Source organism: Parambassis ranga, chromosome 21, assembly GCF_900634625.1.
Source record: "Parambassis ranga chromosome 21, fParRan2.1, whole genome shotgun sequence".
NCBI lineage: Eukaryota > Metazoa > Chordata > Actinopteri > Ambassidae > Parambassis > Parambassis ranga.
Window position 1 is genome coordinate 12,070,508 of NC_041041.1, and position 15,571 is coordinate 12,086,078.

The window sequence follows — 15,571 nt, forward strand, 5'->3', positions numbered from 1 at the left end:
CAGCCTGTAACACCATCATCTCCCAACTTGAGGCTTACTCTGCTTTTACTCGAATAAAATTCCTCTGCTGTTCACGCTGAAGTTATTTTTTCTGCTTGCCTAATTGGCAGAAAGCAGAGGCTTTGTGAGGGGGGCTCCCTTGTTTACAGAGTTCAAACCAATTATCCTGCACAGGCTCGATCACATGGCAGTAAAACTTTTTCAGAGCAGCAGGCCAACAAGGGCCAGTGGAGTAGCAGGCAGAACAGAAAACACGACAGTAGGGGAGTATGTCATTTATTCCTAATAATCAAGGAGCTCCCCTATCAGGCATCAGTAGTAGTGAACATTTCTTATTTTCCATGATATAAAGACAAATTGTTTTTGCAGGGTAAGACCGATCAGCTTTATCTATTCAGATTTGATCTCCCGTAAACTAAGCCCATGTCATCTAACGTCAGAGACAAACAAAAGTGACGCTCAGAAAAGACAACAGGTCGGTGTGTTTATATTTTATTCACATATGTTACATTTTGCATTAAATGTCCAAGTCACACTTTCTGGTCAAACTCAGAAAGTTTGAGTCAGCACCTACAGTAATGTACTGTATTCTCTCTTCATTCATACAGGAGAACACACAAAAAGCTTTCAGTTACAATTTACAACCCCCTTCCCCATTACTGGCTATTTGGTTGCGGTCATTTACAAAGTGGATACTGCAAAAAAAACAAAAAAAACAAAGAAGAAAGAAAAGACAGGAGAAACTCAGTAAACAGAAAAGCAGCATGCATGATTTCAAGAGGAAGTTGTTTCAAGTGTTGACTTGCTCTTTAAAGATTCCTCGTTGCAGCACGATGTGGCCCAGCATTTCAAAACAAAAGAAAAAAAAAAACAATCTGAAGGATAATCAGCTGTCATCACTCAAGAAAAAATAAATCTTTCAGGCACGACTGAATGAAATTTCCTCACTTCCAAAAAAAGATAAGTAGCTAAGACACTTAAATAAAGGTGGCTTAAAGGATGTCATGCACAGTGCGTAACGGATACTCAAGTCTGATAATCTTGCAATGTTGGAATGCCACTATAAATTACAACTAGATGATGCAAGAGATTATAATTCAAAGCATAAAGGGAACACAGCACAGAAAGATCAGCGACAGCATATTTTCTCACAAGCAGCTTATACACTTCATTCACTTTCACATCTTGAGAGATGGCTTTGACAGAACTGATGTTTTATTATTATTTTGCCAATGCAGCAGGATGCTGAATCTGAGAAAATTAATTGCCAAATTCTAGCTTTAGCCGTCTTAAAAGTGTCATTTAAGTTTCATCTTCACAACCAAAAGTGTAGAAAGAGCGAGATTGTGAGATGTGTAGCGGTGAGCGTAAATGTGGTGACCGCATACCTCCATAAACAATAAAGTGAGTTTGAGTCAACATTCCCAGCCATCTATGGCAACTCAAAGCACAACCTTACAAAAAAAAATCTTCTTCACAAAAGTTAAAATTACGTTCTTGAACAATGAGCAGCAGCATTTATTTAAATATCTAAAATGTATTTTAAACAGCAAAAAACAAAACAAAAAAAAATAATTCCTGAGGATGGATTTCAACCAGACCCATAAAAAGAGTCTTTGCTTGTTTGCAAAATAAACTCTAATGTATTGATAGGTGGACTTGTCCCGCCTCATCACCATCACATGTCAGCAGACAATGAGTGCACAATGCAATAACATGGCTGCACTCATCAAGAGCTTGAAACTCATGCCAGCACAGCAGAGCACATTTTGATAAATAAAAGGGATATGGCAGTAACATTATCATTAATGGTACAAAAAAAAAATCATCAAACTCTGCAGGGAAATTCAGCACTTGATATAGACATGTTTATATTTTTAACCCAAATAAAAGACAGCCTTCACAGGCCTGCTCAAAGCCAATTGAATTTCTGGGCAAAGTTGTGCTTTTTTTTTACTTTGATCTGACCAATTTCTGTTTTTCCCACACAATAAATCACTTGAACACACACACACACACACACGTGTTAATCTTTAGGCATGACTGTACACCAGACTTCATATAAACCAAGGCTGTGGCTGCAATTAACCCTTTATTGAATGTGTGTTTATCACTCTAAGAGTTCCCAAATATTTGGATCAAGGCAGACACATCAGCCTAAAAAAAATCTTCATCATGGGTTGTGTTTTTTTTCCCCCCATTCTCTTTTTTTTCAGTGGAAGATCTTAGAGTCCATTATAATGAGGCCCCCAACGCTTATTGATGTGATCAAAGGTGTGTGAAACCCACTGCTGCTCCAACACTCGATACCTCTCTTCACATAAGAAGAGAGGTTTGCCACGACTGGAGAGAGGCCAGAGGGGGAAACAAAGAGTGAGAGTGCTGCAGCAACAAGTATTTAAACAACTGTCTTGTTTTTTTACATTTATCATTCATTTTAAGGTTTTATGTTGTGCGTTTATTCTCATAAAAGACGTCCTGTTTGCCAAGTGTGTGGCCTATGTGTGACAGAGATGAGTTATACTGTTCCCGTTACATGCACATACAGCACTAATAAATATGTTCACAATGCCTGATGCGGAAAATATTTCTCATCATTATAGATAATTTCCTGTTCATAACAAGAGGTGTTAGATTTTTACATTGACACTCTGTTAATGTTACACAAAGGCCTAATATTTCCCTGTGTTCAGGTCACAAACTAATGATATGAACCAAGAGAATTAAACATGTTTAAGTGTATAAAGCTAACTGCACAGTGTGTTTGTCTGTCATAACTCTGTGTGTGTGTGTGTCTTTTATCATACCGTAAATCACGATCCTCCTCTCCATGAGCGTCGAGGTAAACGGAGCCCCACAGACAGAAACGATGTCCACGGATGATGATAATGACAGAGGCATTTATCAGTAGAAAGATGCCTGTAGCTGCGCCACAATGCTGGGAGTGCTACAAAACAAATAGCAATAAACAAGCTGTGCAAAACCTGACCCCAATAACTGTGTAAAATGCAGCTTGAAATTATTTTGTCAAACAATAAACTTGAAAAGCTTTAAAAATCTAAAACTTACCAAAACACATTCACAGATTCCCTGCTGTTTGCAGCACACGCCTTTGAGACAGACGAAAGCGCCACAAACGAGGCAGAGTGCAGGGTCTTTTGGCACCTTTTTGCAGGCAGTGCAGGCCTTTCTGTGATAGTACTGGAAGATGATATTGTAGTTGTCGGGTAGCTGGAGAAGACGAGGGGCTGCCCATTGAGGATCCTGGACTAGCAAGGACTTCAGAGGAGAAGAAACACAAATACTATTATATACTATAGCTTTTAAGGTCTTCCCTAAATTCACAAAGTCATGATCACAAGACTTAGCGGCTTTTGTCCTCTATGAACTTTAGGGCCTAAAAAAACGATTTATTGTCAGTCTAAACCAAATAAATCTAGCGAGTGTCTTGACTTCTTCCCTGTGTTTTTTATAGTGTCCTTCGCAGGGAATGATAATAAATAAAGTCCTGTTATTAAAGGATTATGTCCACACAATCTAAACTGATATACAAGACACCTTACTTTTTCACCAAATGATCTACAACTCCAGGTACCTCAGAGGGCATAGACACATGCTCAGCTCTGCACTGTGTCTCCACAAAGACAGCTAGAGGCACACAGCAGCTATGGACCTTGCCACACAAAATGTCAATAGTACTTTAAATACAATGTTTAAATTATTTACCATGAATTTTTCATTGCTGTTTTTTTCTTTAAATGTCCAAGGCCCAAAAAATGCATTTTTTAATTCTCTGAAGGATCTTACATGTTTAAATGTCTGTATATTGATCAATCTATTGCACACGCACCAGTGACTGCTCGGCATGCATCTGAGAGAGCTCTGTGACCTCAGCACACCACTGCGTCACCAAGTCGAAGGCGTTGACTGCCCACTCCAGACATGAGGCACTGTGCACGGTGTTGGAAGGCTGGGGGGGCGAGGGTAGGAGCCCTAAACACACAGCCATAGATGAGAACTCTTCCTCCTCCTGAGAAAAGGCAAAAAACAACTGATGAGTTCATTTTTTTTACTGTCACACCACAGCAATAATGATTATGACAAAACATACCAGGCAGCCAGTTAGGTTGTCTCCATAGAGGTGGTGCTGCAAAAGGCAGGACAGGCGAAGGAAGGGCAGGCAGAACTGCTGGAGGCTGAACTCAATAGACTGCGGGGACCACACACTGGAGCTCAGCTGGAGAGGGAAATGGTAGCAACACCTGATCAATAAACAGCTAACAGCTTGCTGATAATACAGTGATGTATATCTCCCCCTGGAGATTAGTAGAGATATTAGACCACTGTTTCTCAGGGTAATGGCCAGTTTATTGTTTGAGAGAAAATGAAAAAGAGCAGAGGAGAGAGGGCGTAATCCTGAAGGCAGTCATGCCACTCACCACTGTTGTTTCTTCGGCATTCACCTTGTAGACACCCTTATCCTTTGAGAGCTCACCGATTACATGACTGAGCAGTGCTTCAAAGGACTTCTCACAGTTTGGAGCATTCTGTGGGGAACATTTAAAAAAACAGAGCTTTAACAATGTGAAAATGTGTAAGCAAACATTACAAAGGTCATAATATTGTCTTTTCTGAGGGCTGGAAGGTATCTGCCTCAATCTAGAGAGGCTTATTCAAGAGAGATATTTCTAGAATCAGTATCTTTTCAAACTCCTCCTATCCTCAAACCTCTTGCCTGATTTCACAGATGGATGACAACATACAGTAAAGATCTCATTTCACACTACCCAGTCTGACCATTGCTTTAACAAATGCATATCAAAGGACGCCCCTGAAATGAGACAGAGATCATTTGTTAGTATGACTGTCACATCTCAGAATGTGTAGTGCAAATCAGAAATCCACTACAGGATATAATGTAATACGCAGAATAAGTAGCAGCCCACAATTCTTTCCTTATTATAAGATCTGATAACCAGTACAGACATTACTGAATGAATGTTCTGATAAAAATTCAACTGCTTCGGCTTGTATTATATATAGAGGAAAAGCTGCAAGCATTTATCAAGCTGAAGGTGGTAGAATATAAAACAGCAGTCTTATCTCCTCTGCTGTCCTTTGTCATAGATTTATAGGGGAGGAATTTCAAGTCTGCTGATTTCCTTCCTCAGGGCTCTGATCTCTCTTCACACTGCATCTTTTTCTAATGTCAATTTAATTACATCAACCAAATATGGATGCTGCTCTTTTTAAAATCCATGTTAAACGGAAGCTTGTGAATGGCGGCACTACTGTTCATGACAGTGCTGATACTAATCCTCACTTAAAGAGGAGGGTTTCCGCTATTTGTCTTTTGACATTCAAAGCCACCAACTGGCTAATACAATCTTAATAGACTGAAGACAGATAGCCAATTAATACAACACTCTCCAGCAATCCCACTTTTGCAGATAATGAAGATTGATACTGCCGACTATAGAAATCACATAAATGAAACCGGAGGGCTCAACAGCAAGTCACATGCAATGATTTACAGAGCTGTGGGCTGGTCATGGGAACAATCAAAGGAATAAACTGGTTCAACAAGCAGGAGAGGCCTTTGAAAATGTATAGTGTTAGTGGAGCAGAAAACAGTAAAGGCGACACTTTCAGAAGTACCTTAAAGCTTTATGATGTTGTAAATGCTTGGCATTATCTTGACAATGCCACCATCAGTTTGCAGGTTTAAGCTAATGACTAGTGACATATAGTAACATGCTGGCTACCAGAGAGACAATCCATACATCAACAGAGACAAAGGTAAATTAAAGCTGTTAAGCAGCATTAATCGGGCCTTTGCACCCTTTGGGGTTGGTGGGGAGTGGTGCAAGTCATGGACATGTAGACATTTAGAAGGCTGGACCCCAACTTGGTGATCCAAACAAAACACATTGATCCCATTTGATGATTATCTTTTGTATTTGTCACCCTGCATGTGTGCGAGGTAGCTGGTAGAGTTTTAATACGGTTTTTGCAGGTAGCCGTGTTTGTACTCAGGCCCATTTATTTACCTTCTTTAGTGCTCCAGATGTGCTCCAGGCCTGCCTCTCCTCTGAGCTGAACCTGGTTGACAGCGCAGCCAGAGCCTGAGTAAACTGCAGGTTGTATAGCATCTTCACCACACAGGTAAAGTGTTCTGCACAGGGGACAACAAGTGACATTGTGAGTATGTAAATGCAGAAAAATCTTTTAGCATAAGCTAAAGGAGGCATAGAGAGCTCACTAAATGGCTTCAACAATAAAGGACGTGTGTTAGCATTTTAATTGGCAGTTGTAGTTGCATCTGTTGCTATTACGAGATGCTGGCAGCTTTAGTCCTGGTTACTGTGATAACTGTCGCTGCACCCAGTTAAAAATACACTTTTCTTGACGGAACACACGTGTAAAGAATCTCTTAGGGACATATAAAGCCTCACAGTTTTTGGGTGGCCCTTCATATATTGTAGTGAGCAGCTGAGAAGGAGGTCATGCAGTGACAAGCCAGACATAGAGGGTGCACAGAGAAGGTGTAGCCCCTTTCATCATCAGAGTCATGCATTCTTTATCCATATAGCCAAAACAGCCAACAGAAGCACAGATAAGAGATATGAAATGCTTTTTCTCAGCATAATAGGGCTGTCCTTATGGAGTAGTCTCTGTACTGTCTCAGTGCAGAGGGACTGACTGTACCTTTGCGCAGAGGCTGTGGCATTGTTAGCACAAAGATAATCAGGAGGGAGGGGACGTCTCGAAACAGCATGGGTACCTCAGGTCGCTCTTCATCAAAGCCACTGCAAAGTAGATCCAACACGTAAGAGAAATCAACAGAATTTTGCTCAACAAATATAGTTGTGTAATCATTTCATCTCTCCAATTAAAAGGAATTCTGTGTGTGAAAGTGCACACTAGCAGTGACCACATAACAGTTAAATATATTTCGATTATTACAGTTCAAGCAAGCATTGACGGTGTTTCCAGCTTGGATAAGATGCCCCTTGCCTGGCTGACACCAATTTTCTTTGCTGAAGGTACAGCATATTTTCTCAATATTCTGGCATTAAGGTCAGAAGTATGCTGACAAGAATGAGTGTGAACATAAGGTATGTTTTAAAATCTTGCTCAACCTTTCACTATTAACATTTTGTCATATCGGAATAAAGGTGTAAGAAACATCAATGTAAAAGCCACCTCTGAATGACAAAAAGCCTTCAATTTAACAGATAAAATATTGAGTCGAGCAGTGTTGCATAACACCTAAAAAGAACTGTAAGGTATGAGCAAAGGTCTTGCTGTGTGTATTCAAATGAATTTGCTTAGCAAATAGATGGCTTAAAAGGGCCTATTTCTTGTACCCCCCACTAACTTCATTAATGCAGACCTAGTTGCATATTTGTATTGTGAGCCATTTCCATTTAAAATGTCTTTTGTTCTGTTGACAATTTAGCAAGATCCCAATCTCCACTCTATCCTTGAAAGGCCTCTGGTGTTTTGAACAAGAGGAACTGCACTTAAAGAATAATACCTTCCATTACCAAACCACTCACCAGTTAATTCCCCCGTGTGTTGAAAGAAAGGACAGAGCTTTCAAACCTGCATACCATCCACAGATGCACACTGTGCATTTTTACTAAATTCCTTTTTTTAAAAATAAGGTGAGAGTGATGTTTAGCATCTACTGTATGTAGAGACATCCCTCTCTGTCCTATTTAACCAGGCTAGATCGGGTTGACTCCCTGAGGGTGTCAATGACACTGTCCCCTCCCTAACAAAGTATTTTTAAAAGGCAAATAGGACCTCTGAGAATACCGTTTGGCTGAAAGCATTTTTATAGTAACAGGTGCAAAAAGCTGTCTACAACACTAACTGGAAGCTGATATTTACACAGTTATACCTGTTTCTATTTCTATGTGTTTTTTTGTTTGTGCAAGACACAAATGCCCAGTATATGAATTGTGCTATGCAAATAAAGCCACCTTGCCTTGCATGCTTTAATGTTTGAAGTGTGTGTGTGTAAGAAACTTGCTTTATTGTAGCGAGTACAGGTTTGTGTAGAAGCTGGGTGGACAGCTGGGAATTGAGGCACCGTGCTGGTGTGGTGTTGGTATGGTGCAGTTGTTCTCAGTGCAGTGAATTTGACGGTCGTTTTGCTCTCTGTGGAGTGCCCGGTAATTTGCCAGATGCAGCAATTATTGGTATCTATGGAAACCATGCACGGTCCCTTTTCTGTTTTTAGCTCCTCTTTGTGTAGAGGAAAAGCTTTTTTTGGGGGGTGGCTCTGGAGGAAACGGTGGCGTTTAGAGAGAGGACAAAGTGGCACTTTGATTGCATGTTTATGTGAAGAGGAAAAAAACCTACGTTTTTTTGTCTTCACATAAACGACTAGAGTGGAAGGTGTGAGCAATGTATGAAGAGAGTTATAGATTTTGCTGTTAGTGGTGGTACTTAAGACAGAAAGTCACTCACTCTGCCTCTCTATTTTGTGTAACCTGAGTCAACTTTGTCCAAGGGTTGTAGGCTGAATCAATGCTATACAGCCGCATGTGCATGGCCAACACATGAAACAGCTGATCTGAAAGAGGAGGGAAAAAAAACATGTTATTGTTATGTTCTGACAGGAACACAACCAGCAGCAAGTGTTTATCTCACTGTCTCTTGTCATGGCAGTGAACAATGTAGATCAAATGATAAAAGCACCTGACTCTAACTGCAGGCTAAAGCTTGGCTCAGATAAAAACCAGGCCAGGCCAGATGGATTCATGGTCAAGCTTGATAGCCTCAGGCAACTCTTTGGTCAGGCCACACCTGTTCATTGTGAAATTAATGAAACATGAAGAGAGACCCACGGTGCACAGTTGCACAGTCTCACATTTATACACTAGGTTTTGATAGCAAGACACCTCACTGCCTCAATTAGTTTTTTTTTTACCTGAAGCAAACCTGTACAGATACAACCTTTACTGCCACTGCAGCATAAAAGGCAGAGAAATGTTGAACTAATTTTAAATGTTAACTGCTGTATTAGTGCATTAAATGTAAAACACAAGACCGGATTACATGCAACACCTGTCCTTACAACTTTCCTAATGAGCAACATTAACCCCATTTGATTTTGTTTTGTTATGACGCTGTAATGCAGCAAAGTGCTTAAAATAATCAGGACTGCAATTAGACGTGTGTCAGAACTATCCATTTGTAGAGCAACACTGCCCTCCACAGGCAAACACAGACACTGCACAGAGAAGGCAGAGTGTCAGTCCTTGGTCCCATCCCATTTGTCTTCACTACAGCTTGTAGTGCCTCTCTTCCCTCACTGCCTCTCAGCTCTTACCAAGATTTAACCTGGGAGCGGCAAGAAAGAGAGGGAGAAAATAAAATGAACAGAACAAGGGCTGTCACTTCCTGTGCTATTATCATACAACAGAAAATGTCTACAGGTGAAAATGCTTCTGTTAAAACTGTTATGTTGAGCCAATTCCCAGTCTAAGAGCTGGTTTCCTTCTGAGATAAAAAACACTGCAGGAGGATTTCTCTAAAAAAAACAGATGTCATGGCAAGTGACAACATTGTCTGAAGGTCCCCATCAGTTTGTGCTGACAAGTTACACATCAGTAAAGCAGTTCACAGGGAAGTTGTCATTCAGCTCGCAACACTGTAGGATGACACAACAGAAAAGTGGAGAGGATACAGATCAGGGGGGAGCCTTTCAGGAGTTACAGGCAATATGCCAGACTTATTGCTGGGATGAGCAAAAAAATTACACTAAATGACTTATTTAAGTAAGTATTTTAGTTAAATACTTGCTGGTCAAACCTCTGCAGTGAGCTTCTTAGCGGAGCATCTAGCTGACAGAAGATCTACATATGAGCTTTGTTAGCATAGTAGCTAGCTTTCTAAGCAGCATGCATACAGCTGTCAACCTTACTGCAAGTCTGCACAACTGAGGTGAACATGCTTTGCATTGCAACTGCCTACAAAATAGCAGTCACATGGGCCCCAAGATTAATTCAAACATTTGCAGTTAAATAAACCGAGGCAAAAGACTATTTGAAGGCTGGACTCTCTAGATTTAATTTAGCTCAATTCAAAAAAATTGAAGAGAATTTGCCTCTATGGTCGATTGTATCCTCATCATTTAAACGTACAAAGTACCCATAGGGAAACAAGCTTAGGAGCCACATGGGATCTCACAGTTGGCAAACGTCTGCCGTTTTCCTTTAAATCCATTTCCCTAAGAAGAATGAACACTAATGTACTGCAACTGAGTAAATTTGGCTGTCAGCATGGCTACACCGTTAATGTAGCTCAAAAATGGCAAACCTCCAGTGTGAAATCTCTTTTCAGCTACTCAAGGATGACAGGCCATTTCACTGCAGCAGCCACAACTTTGACAGAACAATTAAACAAATAGAAAGTGGGGCGTAGTCTGCACTGAAAAACTGACTCGCCTTCTTCTACTTTATATTGCAGTCTATCTGATCCTTCATCCACAGATATTTTAACACGTGATTACGTTTGAAAATTCTGAGTAATCTGTTAGTCGGTAGGTTATAAATTGATGTTGATGATCAGCTTTTAAAATGAGATTCAGCTCAGATCACAATTTTCATTCTGCCCTAGACGCATGCCCTTGTCAGCTGTGACACCATCAACTAAACCAGCTCCTGACCCATTTGTCTGCTTCATTTACTCTGACTGCTCACAACAGCTCACCTGGGACAGCATCTATCCTTTCCTGCCATTGCTAATCGACACTTTACTGTTTTTGTAATGGTTCAGCTGTTACATGGAAGAATGGGTTTGATCACAAGTCAGACTATTACGCAGAGGCTGATGGCAAATAATGCAGAGCCACCTGTGATAACATACATGTCAGTGTTAACAGCAAAGGCGTGCTGACATTGAGTCTATTGAACAAATTTCTATTGTGATTCTGCTGTTGTCAGCCCAGGTGTTCCTAAAGTATAGGAAACAACCACAGTGTGTAAGAATTACTTTTACGGATGAAGATGATTCAATTCAAACCTGTAGAGAGAGACAGAGAGAGAGAGACTAACTACTTACTAAGACAGGAGCGTTTGGCAGCAGCACTGGCCCCTCCGGAACACAAGTTTCCTCCCCGATGCACAAGTTCCAACTCCAGGTTGGTCCTGAGAGACAGTCACATCATTAGTATGAAACTGTACAACTGATGCACATGTAAAAACATACGGCTACTGCACAAACAATCTCAGAGTACTATACCATAATATCTTTTCTGAATACAATACCATGCCCATGTCAGACAATCTATTTGTACAGAGCTTACAGGATATAAAGTAGAGCCACCTGTCATAACATACGTCAGTGTTAACAGCAAAGGAGATCTGACAGTGAATCACATAAAATCTTTAAAACATTTCTATTGTAATTCTGCTGTCGTCAGCCGAAGTGTTCAGAAAACAAAATAAAGAAAACATACAGTTTTAGGCAACTTCCAGTATACATCTGTGCTACACCTGTACATTACTCCACAGTCAAGGCCCATGTGGCATCTGCCGAATAACCAAGTTGGAAGCTAATTAGAAGGACAATGATAGTAAAGCATTTTTTTCCTAATAGACAGTAGTGGACTACATTTGTAGCATGTTACATGGGATAAGTCAGAAAAAGGATCAACTTTTGTGTAGTACTCCTTATGTGAAGCAGCAGGGAGAGTGAATGTGTGGGTACTGGTATAAACGCCCGAGCATCACCATATTCAGCCTTTGGTTACGTTGCCTGCCTCTTACACCAATTTGATTAGGAAGATGAAAGATGCTGCCTAGTCAAGCCATTTGCCGTTTAATGCGCCTGTTTTGCAGCCGCTATTCCGTGTCAAATAAATGACAACTTTCCAAGACTGATTTTGCACAAGCTGGACCATTAGCATAAAAGCTGTTTCAACCACAGTTCATGCATAATCCCCAATGTGCATTTCACATGCATATCCAATGCATATCCAAACCCATTTTACTTGTGAATTTTAAATCCACAATTCTAAAACAGCAACAAAATAATCTGAACAAAAAACATAGATGGTAAAACAGATAGGCATTACTAAATAAGACTGATCTGGGCCCGTTTTCATTTTACCGCTGGCCATTTCTTCCCAAGGGCTAGGGAGGAGGGGGCAAATCCTTGGGTTTCCTGGGAAAAAAAAGCAATTTCACATAGATAATGCAGCCACGGTGAAGCTCCATCTGGCTTTTGCTGATAAGAGCACCCCTGTGACAGAGGAATTTTCCACTCCTCAGGCAATTTGCGCTGTTCATTGAACTTCAGAGAGCCAACAGGCACCCAGACACTCTCAAGGGATCATTCTGTTCAGGGTGGAGGGCTGAGGGGACCACAGCAATGGGTGGCAAAAGGTCTGGATGGTTACGCTTCAAGAAGGGCAGAGTTTTTGGAAGGGGAGTGGTATGGAGTCAGAGACCCCAAGGTGATCTGGGGGGCAGTCATTTCTCTTACCTGTGACCACTCTGTAGAGAAGTCACAAATATGCGAGAAAGGACTGTGTAATTTTTTCTTTCTAACCCATACAGCTCTGTTTTGTGGATACATGTCTCTGATTGATTTTGCTGTAATTCTTTGACAAAAATCAAACTGAGACAGCCCCTGAACAGCCCCCAAATTTCCTGTGTATTCATGTGGACAAGAAAATTTCTTCAGCCTTAATTGAAGACTGCTAATTTGCCCAAGATAACCCACGATGTGAAGAACTGCAATTGTAATTAAGCAAGGTTAAGAAAGATGATCTGATAGTCCAATAATTAATTAAGAGAGGTTATAATGAAATATAATTAGTACAGACAGAGCAAGAGTTAGTACAATTTGACTGCAACCTATAGGGACCATGGTGCCAATACTGTTTTAAATGGAGTTCTTGCAACACTTCCAGGACCAATGCAGCTTTATATGGAAAAAAAAAACAAACAAATCAAACACACCTTCACAGGTCTCTGAACAACCCCCGAAAAACATAATCGAAATATTTGGTACAAGTATTGTGCAAAACCTTAAGTATTGTGGTTCAGTTTCACATTAGAGAGCCTTTCAGGAGTAAGGAAATAACAAAATAAGAAGAAGGAACTCTACTTTCATTGTTATTCAAGTTGAGAAGATGACATTAACAAACAAATGGAAGATGGTGTGTGTAAAAATGTATAAGATGTTGTCCAAGACAAAAGGTCTTAAAATTTATATTAAAGTATTTTAGGGTAGCCTGCATTTTACGGTATTTTTTGTCATTGCAGGAACTAACCTGTCTACACTGCTGATACTGTCACTGTAGGATGCTTTGTTAATGCCGTTTAAAAAAAGCTACCTGCATCAAGCATCAATCCATTTCTAGTATAATAGAAAGGTTCCTTCAAAAGAATCTGAAATTCTATTCTTTCAAAGCTTGGTTTTATCACATAAAAAATGAAGCTTATTTCCAAGCATAGAACTAAAATTTCTGACATTTCTGCTCCTACAGCACACCTTTGACAGCAAGCAAAGAAAGACAGTCAGTTTACTTGTGGATACCGTTCCAAGAGATGATGCCCCAGACAACACAGCTTACATCTCACCTGTTTTACACCTACTTTTCATCGACATGTTAACAAAATACTTTCAATATAGAATGAAAGCCAGGTTAGCACATACTCTCCTACAGAAAGCAGCTTTAAATTACGTACACATTAGTGCAATACCATGAACTCCCACAGTGCCTCTCCTCTTACCTTGCTACTGAATACATAAAGAGGAAGTCGTTGTCAGGGGAGCCAGGGTTCCTGCCATAGTCCATGTATTTCTTCTGGGTGGTGTTCTTAATGTCTTTGATTACCAACTCCATCTCTTTACTCAGGTTGGACTCGGTCTAAGATACAGAACAAAATGATGTCAAAATTTTCTATAGAATAGGCTGTTGGATGTCAAGCTAAGCTAAAAGTACAAGAGGCTGCACTGCATAAGAAAATGAGATTGAATTAATGACCTATGTCCACAATGTCCTTGTAATGGCAAAATCCATACTTCTCAGGTATGGTTCATCTTTCTGTCATTAGCTAGTAAAGAAAACAGTAAACTTAAAAGTATCAGTCAATGAATTACACATCCATGAGAATGTTTACAGCTCTTCTATTCAAAAAACTTTCAGCAGAAAAAAAAACCCCATCAGGGGATCAGGGACTCATATCGAAGCCTGACAGTTATATTGTTTTCCAAAATCACTGCATTCTTCACCTGAAATGGTGTATAAATATTCTTTGTTTCATCAAACAAGGAACTGATCTGATAAATGCGTGTTTGTTCCTGAACATCTTCACAGTGAAAATGGCACCAATCCATACTCTATGTTACACATAGAGGAAACTCAGGAACCAATAGCAATTCAGGGATGGCATATGCTGAGATATGATTTGTCCTATTTAATCTTATTAATCTGGAGTTAGATGATTAATTCCAATTACAGTCTACAATGTCACCAGCTGATAGTGAGTACCAATGTGGAGGTTTTTTTATGATAAACCTACTGGGAAAAGGGCAAGTTTCTCCTGAAGATCTTCCACCTCCTTTACTAGCACACATATCTTCTTGTTTGTGGGTACGTGCCAGGCCCCGGCCTCTGTGCCACGCCCGGGGCGACAGGGAAGGACACTATTGGCAAATTGTCGACACAGTGGGCACGTAAATTCACCCTTGTCAACAGAGAAACCCTGGAGGACCTGGTCATTCTGAAAAAGAACACATAAAAAGTAACCTTTATTTCACCCATTCAATCTGAACTTTACCTTTACAAGAGACACTTAGTAAATATACAAGTGAACAAGTACCTGTCATCTACACATAAAATGAATGATGACTCCACTTGGAGTAGCTGTAATTACAAAATCTTTGGTATATGTACTTCAATAATAAATGATTAATCAATTGTCAAAATTGTCATTGATTAACTTTCCAATCGCTTGAGAGGTCAGGTTTTTTTCTTACCCTCAGAGACTCCATGTATGACTTGTGGCAATCTATATGCAAAGTGTGTCCACAGGTCTGAACGTAAACGCCCCCATCCCAGCCTATCGACACAGACTGCAGACAAGAGCTCTGCAGAATTCACAAGAGAAAAATCACATCCATTAGAGTATGCAGACATCTCTGCAACTATATCTCCAAGAGCTCACCTTGTGTAATTCTGCTTAATTTGATAAGGTAATAACGATATATGATGTTGGCTTAACAAGGAAATAACATTGCTGTAAATGTAGGCAGTTTGTTTACAAACATGCATACAGGACAAAAATAAATGACCACATGTTTTTATACCCAGACTATTCACTTTCCTAGTGATCACAGCGGGCGTTTTGGCCCCTTTTTCACCATATGTATTTCATGAGTCACGTACATCTTTGAAGAACCGTTGCATAAGCGTGAGCCGGACATCATGGGCTGCCCCACACGTGTCTGCAGGGTATATGTGCTCTTCGTCGCTTGTAGGTAGGTTCTTGGGCTCTTTGCTTTTGCAGCGGTGGCCAAGCACTGAAAGACAATCATAGCA

The 15,571-nt window shown here is 40.3% G+C and overlaps 1 protein-coding gene across 2 annotated transcripts in view; it reads right to left on the bottom strand.

Annotated features, from left to right (window-relative positions):
- Positions 1-862: 862 nt before the first annotated feature.
- ubr3 (ubiquitin protein ligase E3 component n-recognin 3) overlaps positions 863-15,571 on the bottom strand; it is a 30,902-nt gene continuing 16,193 nt past the window's right edge. Inside the window, exons 27-40 of one of the 2 annotated variants that reach the window (XM_028392914.1) lie at positions 15,419-15,552; positions 15,010-15,120; positions 14,553-14,753; positions 13,761-13,897; positions 11,080-11,165; positions 8,482-8,587; positions 6,709-6,809; positions 6,051-6,175; positions 4,440-4,547; positions 4,112-4,237; positions 3,851-4,030; positions 3,070-3,279; positions 2,808-2,947; positions 863-2,343 (exon numbers count right to left, since the gene is read on the bottom strand). In XM_028392914.1, the coding sequence (XP_028248715.1) occupies positions 2,226-2,343; positions 2,808-2,947; positions 3,070-3,279; positions 3,851-4,030; positions 4,112-4,237; positions 4,440-4,547; positions 6,051-6,175; positions 6,709-6,809; positions 8,482-8,587; positions 11,080-11,165; positions 13,761-13,897; positions 14,553-14,753; positions 15,010-15,120; positions 15,419-15,552 (1,883 nt within the window). In that variant the 3' untranslated portion in view covers positions 863-2,225. The remainder of the gene's footprint in view (positions 2,344-2,807; positions 2,948-3,069; positions 3,280-3,850; positions 4,031-4,111; positions 4,238-4,439; positions 4,548-6,050; positions 6,176-6,708; positions 6,810-8,481; positions 8,588-11,079; positions 11,166-13,760; positions 13,898-14,552; positions 14,754-15,009; positions 15,121-15,418; positions 15,553-15,571) is intronic. The other variant, XM_028392915.1, reaches the window with a different exon arrangement.